The 13,831-nt window shown below is 33.4% G+C and overlaps 1 protein-coding gene across 2 annotated transcripts in view; it reads right to left on the reverse strand.

The window, feature by feature from the left end:
- LOC108748281 (homeotic protein empty spiracles-like) overlaps window positions 1–13,831 on the reverse strand; it is a 49,867-nt gene that overhangs the window by 30,264 nt on the left and 5,772 nt on the right. The window contains exon 4 of one of the 2 annotated variants that reach the window (XM_018486329.1): window positions 10,280–10,426. The exons of the other annotated variant lie outside the window; for it this stretch is intronic. Coding sequence (XP_018341831.1) covers window positions 10,280–10,426 — 147 coding nt within the window. The remainder of the gene's footprint in view (window positions 1–10,279; window positions 10,427–13,831) is intronic. 2 annotated transcript variants of the gene reach the window in all.

Here is a 13,831-nt window from a genome sequence, read left to right on the forward strand (position 1 = left end):
TAAAAAATATATATATATATATATATAATTATCGCAGATGCTAATTAGACGTTTCGGTTCAATTTTAATTATCTTCAACAAACAAAATCATGTCAATTTTAGTCATCTTCGACAAACAAAATTGATTAATTATTATTGTATTTACTATAAATTAAGATTGCCATATCCACTCTCTTTTCTCCCCGGAGACGTTCAAAAAGATTTTCCAGAATCCCAAGTAATTTCTGCTCATAATTATTCTGGATATCTTTGGAAACCCCGGACATCCTAAAAAAAGAGGACGTGAAAAAGAGAGCGTCTGGGGAAAAGAGGACAGACAGCAACTTTATGTATAAATACAGATCTTATACATTAAAAATATAATAAAGATTTTTTAATACATTTTGATTGCAATTTGTTAATCTGTCTCATTAAATCTAACACTTGCAATATATAATGTATTTTTTTCTGTTATTTTACACAACAGAGGACGAATTTAGATAAATGTAAATTATGTCGAGTTACACGAGCGGGCGATTCTCTGCAGGTATACGGTGCTAATTACAGCGACGGAATAAAGGATCATTAGCGGCGCACCCGTGCGTGAAGCGATCGCTATTTATGCGGGTAATGAATAGTAATGCGATGACTCTTACTGCGACTGTAGTCGGTCGCGATTTTGAATGCACGACATATTGCATACCGCGACTATGGTCCGCAACTATGAGGTAACAATCGTGTTTTGCTAATAATTAATCAGCCAGCAGGACGGCTAAAATTACGCTTAACGACGCGAGAAAACTTTGCAAACAGCGCACAAACGTGATAAATAATCACACGCGCTTTTGTAACGCTCGATCAATGGTAAACGGGAATTACTGAAAATTTATCGTCCAAGGAATTATTGTATCTATCTATACAGGAAACAGCCGCTATATTTTAATGTAATTTAATTATACACGTATTATGTATGCAATTCAATTTCTACTATTATTTTCGATTCTTAAGATCCCTAAATCGAGCTAAAGTAGAAGATTGCGATCGCTGGAAGAATCTTATAATATAATCCGGAAAGCGATCTTCATGAAGGTGGGCGATGCACGATCGATTCGCGATCCCTATCGATCCCATGGCGGGATCGCGAACGGGCGCTTCATCGTTAGCGGTTCCCTAGGAACTTCCTAGACATCGCCTGAAGCGACGCGCTTAACTCGTCCATTGCCGTGCAGTGAAGAAGTGGAGAAGAAAGAAGGAGAAGGAGAAGAAGAAGAAGAAGAAGAAGAAGAAGAAGAAGAAGAAGAGGAGGAAACCACGACAACAACGAGGACGACACAGCGCAGCGCGGAGAAACGAAGAGCCGAGAGTCGGACGGCCTGTAATTACGGGAAGCTTGTGCTGCGGCTTTCGCAGCTGAGACGCCCAGAGCGACTCGAAATTACTCAAAAATAAGACCAAATGGTAAACGTATCAAATTATATCCCCTCCTCCCTCTATGCAGCCTGCCAAGCTTCCCTCGGGTTCTCTCTTTCTTTCTCTCCTCTCGCCCTCTCTTTGTCCTTCCTTCATTTCTCTCTGTCTTTCTTTCTCTATCTGCGGTATCGCATTTCGCCGGTAAAAACCGCTCCCGCACGCTCACCGCACCGTACTAATGCGTTTTTAATTGTCGCTAAGCGTGCGACGAGGCGCACGAAAGCAACGATGGACGGCGCACTGCGAAACAGGTGAAAATGCAAATAAGGGAAGGTGGATGCGCCGGCGTTTGGTGAGCTGGAGTTAATATATCCGGTGAGAAAACGAGCCTCGACTTCCGAAGGAGGCACAACTCTTTTTTGGTGTATTAAAAACGATACAAAGGCTGCGACATTAAATATTTGAAAAATGTACAGATACAAATTAAAATAGCGTCAAGGACTGCCAAATATCATCCTCATTGCGAAACCCTAAATCTCTCTTCCTTATCAGAAGTCAAAGGTCCATAAATCGCAGCGGAATTACGGCGTGATAGCGCGACATTTTACTGATTGCCCGACTTTATTATTTCTCGCGACTACCGTAATTTCAGCGGCGACCATCGAACTCTTTTTCATCACGATAATTTCATCACGTATCTGAAATAATTAACCGTGACGCTATTAATTATTCGAAACCGATCTATTTAATTCCGTTTGCCTTCGGATAATTTCAAACTGGCAACCGGCCGTAAATATAGCGAGTCGAGGATTGAGCGGGATGAAGAGTTAATCTCATAACGGGAGGTTAATTGAAAGTTGGGCCAATAGTGTTAGTTCAAGGTGCAGATAACCTTGAATCCTAGAGCCGTGATAAAATTCTTCTTCACTTAATAAATTCCCACGAAAAGATTTCCAAGCGAGCTTATATAAATATAATAAAAACTTATATAAATAGCATTGCGCAACTATATATATATATATATATATATATACATAATTTCAATGACATGTGTGAAACATTTCTCACATTTAATATCCTTATACATAAGTGATTAATCGTTAATATAGCAACATGATAAAAAGTACGACTCCGCTACGTCTACTTCCGTCCAGGTAATATCCATTAATTAAGCTTTATATAATAGTTACGACAACGTGTCACTTTAAATCCTCTTTATAATATTCCATGAGGTCACAACACGCTACAGAATCGCAAGTTAATAAAACATTCGATTCGCGTGGCAATTACGAAACGACACCTTCCGGTTGCTGAGGCGAAGCCGTTTAACGATTTTTAACAGGCCGCGATCGATCGAACGGGCGGCGACGCGGTCCTTTGATTTCGCTACCGGCAATTTGCGAGCGGAATAGAAATGACGCGAGGAAATCCCATTTCCCCCGCGACAAAAGGGGTGATTGGCACGTCGTAGCCGTAAAGTCCGCCTCGGTGCAAGCAGCCGCGACAGGTTTTACGAGAGCGACTATTTAAAGCATAATCGAATTCGCTAATGGCGATTATTAGCGCCAACTCTTGCACGTGTGGAGTTTCGCGGCGAGTCGACAATCCCGAAATTCAGCGTCACGCGATGAAAAATTGAAAATCCTTCATTTGAAATCGATACTGAGAGAAAAGTGTCTAACATTTGTAATTGCATTTAAAATAATTATGATTAAGAACATTTTTATAATTATTATTACTATGATGTAAGTAATGATAACTTTATATTTATAATTCTATCAATTATGAAAAAATTATGCTATAAATCATAATAACTTCTAATATATACAGAAAAATATCATGCTGGATGACCAATAAAATATATATGTAATAAATGTAATTACTACATAATATATACTATAAATTATGCAATAAGTTACATTATAAGTAATACATACTTAGTGTATAGATAATAGAACTATTTTTCTTGACATTCGCTTATTCTTTACGTAATAACAAAAAATATGTAAAAAGAATAACGAGGCACTTTTACGATATACTTGCATGAATGAATATTTGTGAATGAATAGCTGCGATTGTAATACAGTGTTGAAGCAGAAATCACTTTTTTCTCAATACAAGAGATAATTTGAAACACATCATAAAATATATAGAAAAAAAGAATTTACAAAATTTGTTTGTTTACATCGTATCATTTGCAGATTTATGTAATAGTGTACAAGACAAGTTCATTCTTGACACTTCATTCTTCACACACGCGTGTGTGTTATTTTGCACAACGGTAGAAATATTTGACGGACCATTTGCATGGTTACCTTCGATTAAGATGCTCATAACATAGTTATTACACGCTGACAACGTAAATAACCTCCGACCATTTTGCACCTTCGCACGCTATTTCACAATCGTCATAGCAAAGAACGATAGTCAAAGAACGATAATCAACGAAATATTTACATACGCGTTGTATCATAACGTGTCATGCAGGTCTATACAAGTATATTCACGAAGATTTTTCGTGAACTGTCATGTACTTGCATAAAACACCTCAGTTTAGCACGATATATTATGGACCGCGCGATTACACAGATATCGGCGCGATAATATAAACAGCAACCTGCTCTCTAACCCGCCGTAAAGCGCGTAGGCGCTACCATTTGAAATGTAAATAACGTCCATAACTTCCTGAATATCGACGCAGCAATAAGTGTGAATGATAATGTATCTATAAATAATGTTATAATTTAAACACATTATCTTCTAGCAAGTCAACTAAGTTGAGCTTAATGATTAATTATGCAATTACCGATTAAATTGGCTGACTTTTCCTTTCTGTTATCTTTGCTTTATAATTCAACTCAATATCACGACGATCTAAGCAAAAACAAACTGTTTTTACTTTTCAAAATTAGACTATATTATTGATCATATGTATATAATTACGCAAGTGCTATTACATTAATAAAATTGTATTTCAGGATAATTTCGAATACGTCTGAGAAGTAAAAGAGTTGTCTTACGTAGTGATAAATGATAAATAGCTGTTACTTTTTATAGCTGTTATTTTGTAATAAGTGGACTATAGTGAATTTATAAATATAAATATAAAAAAAGACTTATAGCTAATTCATGAAATTTGTTTTTTTTTTATGCGTGTGAAAAAGCTATCTGTATGATAATCGAGAGATACTTTTAAAACTTTTAAATTTTGGAAACTATTAAATATATTGTCTAATTAATAATTATAACTGTGCCACAGAAAAATTTCAGTATTTATAAATTTCTTTCATAAAAATGACCATCCAGATATTTTGAACATATATTACTGTATACACAGATTACTATGCGTGATACAACATTTCAATTTTTGAATTTTTATAAGTCTTTAACTATTATTAACTACGTTCTTTTCGCAATGTGTTAATAAAAACAACAAGTCTTTTCTGCAAAGTCATGAGACAGCAATCATCATTCTTATTGATGCGAAAATAATGTACAGCATTTATTTCATTTAATCCGTTTACATTACAAAATAATAACTATTTAGTTTCGACAATTTTCCGCGCGATTGTTATTCTGTATATAGTATATTAACGGAAAAAAAGAAAATAAAAAATGTAATAAAAATTTCAAAAAAATTAAATCTGGAATTTCTACTTTTTTTTTAAATCTACACGCTTTATTTGCAAAATTATGGATGAAATGGATGAGTGAAAACATTTAATTTTTAGATTTCGTCAATATATTTTCCTTTTTTTTTTGTTTATAACAATTTTGTTTATAACATGTTTATAAATGTAAGGAAAGGTTATATCAAGTGCACATTTAAATATTTTCCATATTTTCCATTTAGTACTAATTTGAGTACAAATAAACATTAGGAATTATAGTTTGATGTTTCAGACATGCATGTTTAACTTTTTATCAATAACAAATTAAGTTATTAGAAGTCGTTTTTATAATTTGCTATAAGAGTGACATGAAGGTGATATGATTTAGACAACTAATCATATAAAATCATATCTATGGATCCTCTAAATCGTATCTTTTTTGAAAGTACCGAATTTATGAATAGAAATAATTAACAGTATAAGTTAATTGAGAAAAATATTTCTATTTTTGATCAAAGCAAATCTTAGTGTATAAATATTTTAGTAAATTTTTATACGTATCCAGTTTTGCAAACCGCATGTCGAAACTCTTTTTTATTCTTGAAATGCAATGGTAAACGGAACCAGAGTCGTAATATCACATATTAAATTGACAAGCAATTTAATAATACTAATGCTAATAAGCATTTTAAAGAGATATTAATAATTTTATGTTAAACATTAAATTATTAAAAACTATAAATAATTTATTACAAGAAATTGGAAAAATATTATTTTAAGCGGGATTCGAACCCGGATCTCCCAAATGTCGTGAGGACATGTCCTTCCAATTCGACCACTGAGGCTTCGATAATATTTACAATAAGCAGTAACCAGTAAAAAAATATTTTTCAAAAAAACATATCTCAAGGAAACGTGTTACAAACAATTAAGTTATAAATAATTCAAATTTAGACCATAAATAAATCAATTAAAAAATATAATTCTATTTTCAATTAAAGCTGATCTTAATGCTTAAATATTTCAGATTAAATTTATATCCAATTTTGTAAACCAAACGCCGTTTGATAAATAGATTTAATAAAAATATAAGATTAATAAAAATGATGATTAACTAATATCTATTTTTCGTAATTTATCGAAAAATTCTTATAATTTATCAAATTTGACAATTAATAAATACTAATAATGGAAAGATAAAGACGTTGATATAACACAACTCGTAGCTTGAATTTATTTTTGCAATCGACATTAACATTCATATCAATTATTAGCTTTATTATTGTTAATAATTCAGTTAATAATTCTTGTAATGGCACGATTTACGAAACTTGATAGATTTTATATAAAAAATATGAAAATTCAAAATAAAATTGTATGACTATGCTATTATCAGATATACAAATTAATAAAAAATTAATATCAGTTATACCTAATTTTTGAAAATATTATTAGCGCGCACAAAATGCAACTTGTTAAATTTTTTTCTTATTACTCATTATTCATTCATTTCATATTTTCATCATGAACGTTGCTTATATTATAATATAAAATATATTATATTATAATATATATACAATATATATTAAATAATATAAAATATTAATAAGGTATGATCTAATCTATACAACCAGTACCTCATTCAGCAAGTCTCCTTTATATATTAAAAAAAAGTAAATCAATATCATTTATCTATGTTAGTAATCTATATTAATTATCCATATTAATTATTCTAAGCTGCAATTTAAATAATTTAACACCAATATAATTCTGCTTATGTAATCAGCGATAATCCAAGGTTAAAAACAGTCCGCGCTGGAAAATATTTCAAAAAAAAGTTACCGGCAATCAGCGTAAAACAAGATTTAGATATCTCTGAAATAAATACTCGAATCTGAAAAGATTAAAGCGGTTAGCGGGGATTAGAGAATTCCGCTTGGCCGGCCAGCCGGCCAAAAAGTCAGTCGACCCTAGCGTTCCGGGCGTACGCACAATAACGATAAACAACGTAGGTAAGTGAATGATTACGCTTTAATTACACGGCAGCAGAGTAAATGTACGGGCGTTCGCCCCAAGCTCGTCTGATACCGGATATCAGCAATTTCTCGCGCGATCGACTGACGCGGAAAATCGCGAGGCGCGCACGATTAACGACGTGGTGCACGGCCGCCGAGCCGATTGTTGACAATAGTATTACATTTCCGCAAGGAGATCTAACCGTTGGTTAAGAATCGTTAGCAGAAATGGCATTTACGTCCGCGAGAAATCGCAGGATCGAGAGAGTCGCAGAAATCTGTTATTATTTAACGCTCAGACATACTCGAGCTATCTTGTCGTTTACATTAGTCCACGTTCGTGATAACACTCAATTAAGCCCGCGGTGTTGCAAATGAAAATGATCCGTCGTTTCACAAACGAGTTAGAGATTTACTTCTTTCGCGCTACGGAATATCGTTACCTCCACAACGCGCAACTCTATCTACTTTCTACAATAAAAATTCGCGACGATGTATATGTCATTATATCATAACTGTAAACATTTTTTATTATTAACCCTCCATCGACAACGTTTAAAAACACAATCAATTTTTTTATTGTAAATTCTGGTAGATAAATTTAAGTCTGTAAAAAATAAGTAGAATTTTTTCAAATTTTTACAATCCGAAACAATATAAACAACTGAATTAAAATTCGAAGATCCAAGTTGCAGGCTAGAGACTCTGTAACAGAGTCCGATTACACGAGCAATTATGTATGTCAAAACAAGAGTTAGAAAGAATATATTGTCTCTTTTTATCTATGTTGTTTCATTCTAATTTATATTCTTACTCATTCTGACTTATTAAAATTGACAAAAACGACGGACTAATCAAAAGTCATCTTGTGGTCAGACTCTGTTATACAGATCTCTATTGCAGACGAAGAATGAAAATTTCACATTTTTGCCGAAGTTTAATCATAGAAGAAAAAGAATTATATTAATAATAATTTATCGGATTTTAAAAATATTGTATTAATGCATCAAACGAAATTTCAACGCAGATACACATATCATAGAAGTTCTCTAGGCAATTTTAACTGCACAAAAAATTCATTAAACGAGATTTATTCTTTCGTGCTGAAATAATTCGCGTTATACCGATACTACGAGACCATGAACACTGATAGCCGCGGGGAATATGCAATCACCGTCGTCGACCTCCGCCAATATATTTGCGTATACACTCTCATTAAAAGATATACAATTGGTAGCTCGATCACCTGCGCATTCATAATCGCATTCCCGCATGAAAAATCAACGACGAAGCGTTGGTGTATACATTATCATTGCGAGAATATTCAAATGCACAGCGTGTCCGGTATAGCTCAAAAAAATAACGCCGTTTAGAATACTCTCGTTCCAAACAACTAATTAATTACAGTAATATGATTGATCGACCAGACGTTGTTCCGATTGACGGAATACTCGAGTCGCTGCTAAAGGTTATATACGGTTCGCTACAGTTTCTCGATAATCGAATAATAGTATCCTTTTCTAAAAAGAAGTCGAACCTTGAATTCTTCACAAAGAGAAACGTCAAAGGAAAACGTACGAAAAAAGGAACAAAGGTATGCTATTATAGTTAATCGCCGATTTTCCGATCGACTATAATGGATCATAGCGGTCCACAAGGATAACTAAGGCGTTTGTCATACTGATTAAATCCTTATTGCCTTGTTAGTAGCTTTTCAACGAGGCGGGTGCTTTGTATATTATACGCTTGACGGATACAAAAAGTCATTTGTGTCAAAGTTTTTCTACTTTTTTCTGACGAAAAAAAAGCATTTTAGGACCAAACATCGATCGAGATTAATAGATTTGAATGAACCCGGTAAATGAACTTAAAAAGAATGCAATTTCAAAATAATTTTACAATGTAAAATTATCGCATAACGTAACCAAAAATGTTTATTATCTATTATATTTCAGAGATAATTATGCGTAATACTTTATAGACACGTTACCTATTATATAGGTAGAAAATAAATCTTATATAATTTTACGATATAAATATGATATACAGTGTTTTTCTGTGTATTGAGAACGTGATAATCAATTCATTTCTCAAGATAATATCTAAATGTCATAATCTCAATTTATTTGCTTTTCAAGATATAAAGAAAAAGATCATATCAAAGTCGAGTACGATCACATTTTTGTCGAATACTTATGGGATACAGTAATATTTTCCGAGATATTTTACACTTATATATATATATATACACTTTATCCTTATTATCTTTTTATACCTTTTTCAATATAGAATATGAAACGTTAATTTCCACATTTACCGATGTTATGAGTGCAATCTCGCATTTTAGTATTTATATTAAAATATATTAATCGCGCAAATTGGATGAGACGTTCACCTGAAATTTTTCATCATACTTGCCGTTTCTCAGTGTATTAATGCCATATATATATCATTTCAATTATCCGCATTTGCATGGAAACTAAATTGCACAACACTGTTAGCCGTAATAACAGATCCAGATACACACGCATCGATCCTTTCCGCGAACGTTTCGCTACCACAAGAGCAACTTTTTTCTCTTGCAGCATATTATAAGCATAACCACAGTCCCGTCTTTCGTGTCTCTCGTAGAAAAAAAAAACAAAAAAAAAACGCAAGCTACTTAATAAGCCTCGGAGATCAATCTCGGGTAATAGCTGCATCGGGAATGGTTTCTCTCCCGCTAATATGAACTTTCTGCAAGCGTTATATCGGCGCGAGTGTGGCAACCAGCGCGAGATGTTACACGCAAATCCATGTGTATTCACAATCGCGTCTTTCCCGAGCCTGTGGATCTTCATTACAGGCAATTAGAGCCGCGCCGCGGTGGTCAGCCGCGTTCATTCAAGCGGGATAGTCATTAAGACGTCCCGCAAGTCGAATTTTCAAAAGCGAACACGGGAAAACACGTCGAACGTAATTTGCCGTCAGTGGTGATTAGTATCGGCGAAAGGATGGAAATGCCATCAAAATAACGCAAACAGTAACGCGAAGGGAAAAAATTGTAAGAGACTGGTAGACTTTTCTCTCATACGAAGAACGAGAAATCGCTTCTTTCGAACCGCCATTAGGATACAACATGCGCAATGCAAATCCCACTTGCAAAATTTTTTCCTAACCAATGTTTAGCGCTAAGCACTATCAAGTGGGATTTGCAATCGCGTTACCGACTATAAACGCGCCGTTAAATACAGTATTGTTTTCACATCGCCGGCGATTAGATACCTTTCAAGGATGAGAAGTTGCCTGTTATCTGGAAAATCTCAGATGTAATTGCAACGGTAATACCTGTCGGCGTCAATAGCGGAATGTTCTCTACCGTATTTAGCGATTGATTGGGTAAACGGAGATTGAAAATGAACTGCGAATTAACTGAGATTACATGTTAGATCAGATAAAAAATTGTTACTCTTTAAGCGTTTAGAGAGAAACATTGTTTTTCTCGGTATAAAAGACTTCGGTCACTCAATAAGTACAGCTTTAAAATAAAATTAATTTAAGCTATTTTGTCACTGTTTTTCATTGTTATCGTGTTCGAATCACAATTTTTATATTTCCCCAATGCAAAAAAGTCCAATCTTGCAATCGCTTATGATATAAATGCTATAGATTATAAAATACTTTATTTTGTAAATTATAAAACACATACAACCGGTCGGTCACTGAAATGTAGCAATATTCAAATATTATATAATATATCATATGCAGCTCACTAAGTCCGAATTCCACAAATCACAAGAAAAATATTTTAAAAAACAAAATTTAAAAAAGTCTTCGTTGTTTATACAAAAATTTTTCTGCATTTCTCAAACACGTCTCAAACATTATATATCTACTATTCGTCATCGGCACATTTCTTCGCCAGACTTTTTCATACCGTAACTCATAGTTCAGACTTCTTAACAATGACTGATTCAAGGTCTTTACAACGAAACTGTTCCATTTTTGACCGCATGTGTTCCAAAATCAATCTCGCATGTCATTATAAAGGTCTAAGGGGATCCATACTATTATCCTGTCGTGAATTAATTCCTATGCTAATGCCTAAGTTACAATATTATAAATATTTTATTGTTCTTTTTAATATAAAATTATATTTATTCAGCGCGAACGGAAAACTAAATTTATTAATTATATATTTACATCTCGGTGGACAGAAAATCTCTTAAGTACGATTCATGATTTTGTTTCCTATTCATATTCAATGCGTAAAATAAAAGTTACTTTCTAATAGCCAAGATTTTAATTCGCGATATCGGTTTTAAAAATCAATGTAGAAGCGAGCGATGAAAAAACACTGGGGGAGGGGGAGAGGGGAGCAATTAATCGTTGCGGTAATGTCCGTCAACGTAGAGTAGCTGGGCAGAGGAGATTCAGCGAGGAGGAAGTTCTCTTTGCACCATTAAAAGCCTTTAAAGATGTTGGCAGGCAGGGTTGAGGCGAAATAAACTAGAAAAAATAATCAAAGACTCGCTTATATCGAGACGGTTGCGCGCTCGAGATTCGTACACGAGCACCCGTGTACTTGGACGTACGAGTGTGCTATAAAATAGCGGGGAGAGGGAGGATCTCTCGCTCTTCTCAACGGTAATTACCGATACCGACTAATTGCTAGATAAGCGGCTGCCCCTTCTACGTGACTGGACCTCCGATCGGCTACATCGCGATGCATCCCGGTGTTCTTGTTGCATCGAAACCCGATCACCGCGCGAGACCTCGCGCAATTTCTAATATATAGAAGATATATTTATTACGGCAATATCGTACGTAATACTGCCTTGAGTATGCGTTATCAGGTCAATGCTTCAGCATGAATAATCGCTACAAACAGAAAAAGCCGATAGGGAAATATCTTAATTGATATCTGAAAGAACGTCACTTACAGTTTTCAAAAGCGTAAACTTTATATGGCAGAATTTCTCGATGAGAGTTTTGAAAAAAAAAAAAAAGGGAAAAACTAATTTATTACGCTGCGTTTATTCGATTAATTTGATTTAAAAATAGACAAAATTATTATATTGGTTATATTAAATCAAAATAATCGTTATAGTCATCATTATTCATAAAATGTGTAACATTATTTCTCTCTTCCTCTTTCTCTTTACTCTCTTTATTTATACATATTCAATCGCATATATATCACATATAATTTTTGTACTTTATAATTTTCATTATCACTGAACTAACATTTATCTTATTTTCAAAGAAAACTTGTTCTAGAGCGCTCAATAAATGATACATTCTCTTTTTCTCTTTCCTTCGCGTTTTTAACTCTATTCTAGGCTCTCGTGATAATTGACTCTTTATAATTGTTCAGTACTCAATTTTTTTTAACTCATCCAGCGCTGCTAAGTGAGAGTTACTTTTAGCAGAGTTGCCATATCCCGAGTTATCTAATTTGGCTTTTACCATTTTACGTTTCTTTCTGCTGAATCACTCTCAACAAGTTCATAATCCTTTCGCTGTCCTTTCTTCTTGTAATAGTATCCCATCCGGCAATCTAAGGATCAATTTCTTATCGTTACTTTCTAATTTTATTGTTGACCTATTATTATTGCCATTTAACTCTCTATTATGTGACAATAGAAATGTTAAATAATTTTTTGTTCCTAAGTTTTTTGTTCCTAAGTCTTTTACGATTTCTAATTCAAGTCTTTGACATTATTTAAATGTAAATTTTTAGATGCATCTTCGTATTCTTCCAAATTTTTCTCGCTGTTTGACAATATTGATTTTTCCTTCTTTATTTCTTTCAAAATATCTGTTTAAATATCCGAATATAATTTGTAAGTAAAGAAAAAATTAACGGATTTGACTAGAAGAAATCAGGATGTTCTTTCATTTTATATTATCTTTAGTACTTAGGATGCCCATAAAACGCTCATATATTCCGTTTCGCCTATATATTTTACAATGTATACGGATACATATATTTTACCATGTATTCGGATACATATGTGAACAAAAGGAAAAATCTATTGTTTCTATTTTTTGTTCAGTAAAACGATGATCCTTTGTACCATTTCTTCAAATTTCACTTAAATCGAATTTCACTTAAGGAATATAAAATTACTTTTCATTACATTCTCGTTTTTATACCTACTTACTGTTATCACTTAAGAAAAAAAGAGAAATTTAAAAAAAAAATGCAAAACGAGAGTTAATATGGCATTGATTGAGAGCTTTTCTTCGAAGAAACTAGTTTCCTTTCCGCGGATATATTTCTTAACCGACTAGAACGCCCCGTATACGTGCCGATTGCGGTAAATTTATGATAATCGTCTTCTCTATTTACCGAGAACGCTCTGTCTTCTTTGAACTTGCCTGCCTCTTGTGGCGAACTACATAAGTAACACTAAACGAGGCCTGTGTTGTCTGATTGCCGGCCGGTATATCATAAATAGATTATAAGAAGTTTGCAAAACAGAAAAACTATTTCACTGTTGGAACTTCGAAAAAGATTCGACAAAAATTACCTCCGAGCGCAAATGATATTGATAAATAAATTCCTTTCCAGAGCAAGAATGAAACAAATTTATAATTTGCGAATGACATTGAAATATTGTATATACTTCCTTTAAAAAATTCAGAGCTAAAACTCATAATTAAAATTGATTGACGGAAAAAACGATTTTGTTAAAAAAGTTTTATAATTTAACTAAATATAACAATATTAAACACAGTATATCTTTTTTAAGGCCATAAAATGTGAATATACAATAAATTGGAAAAAAAAGTTCCTAAACAATCAAGCTGGATTTTTAGTGCTTAAATAAT

The sequence above is a fragment of the Trachymyrmex septentrionalis genome, unplaced genomic scaffold, assembly GCF_001594115.1.
Source record: "Trachymyrmex septentrionalis isolate Tsep2-gDNA-1 unplaced genomic scaffold, Tsep1.0 scaffold22, whole genome shotgun sequence".
Classification (NCBI taxonomy): domain Eukaryota; kingdom Metazoa; phylum Arthropoda; class Insecta; order Hymenoptera; family Formicidae; genus Trachymyrmex; species Trachymyrmex septentrionalis.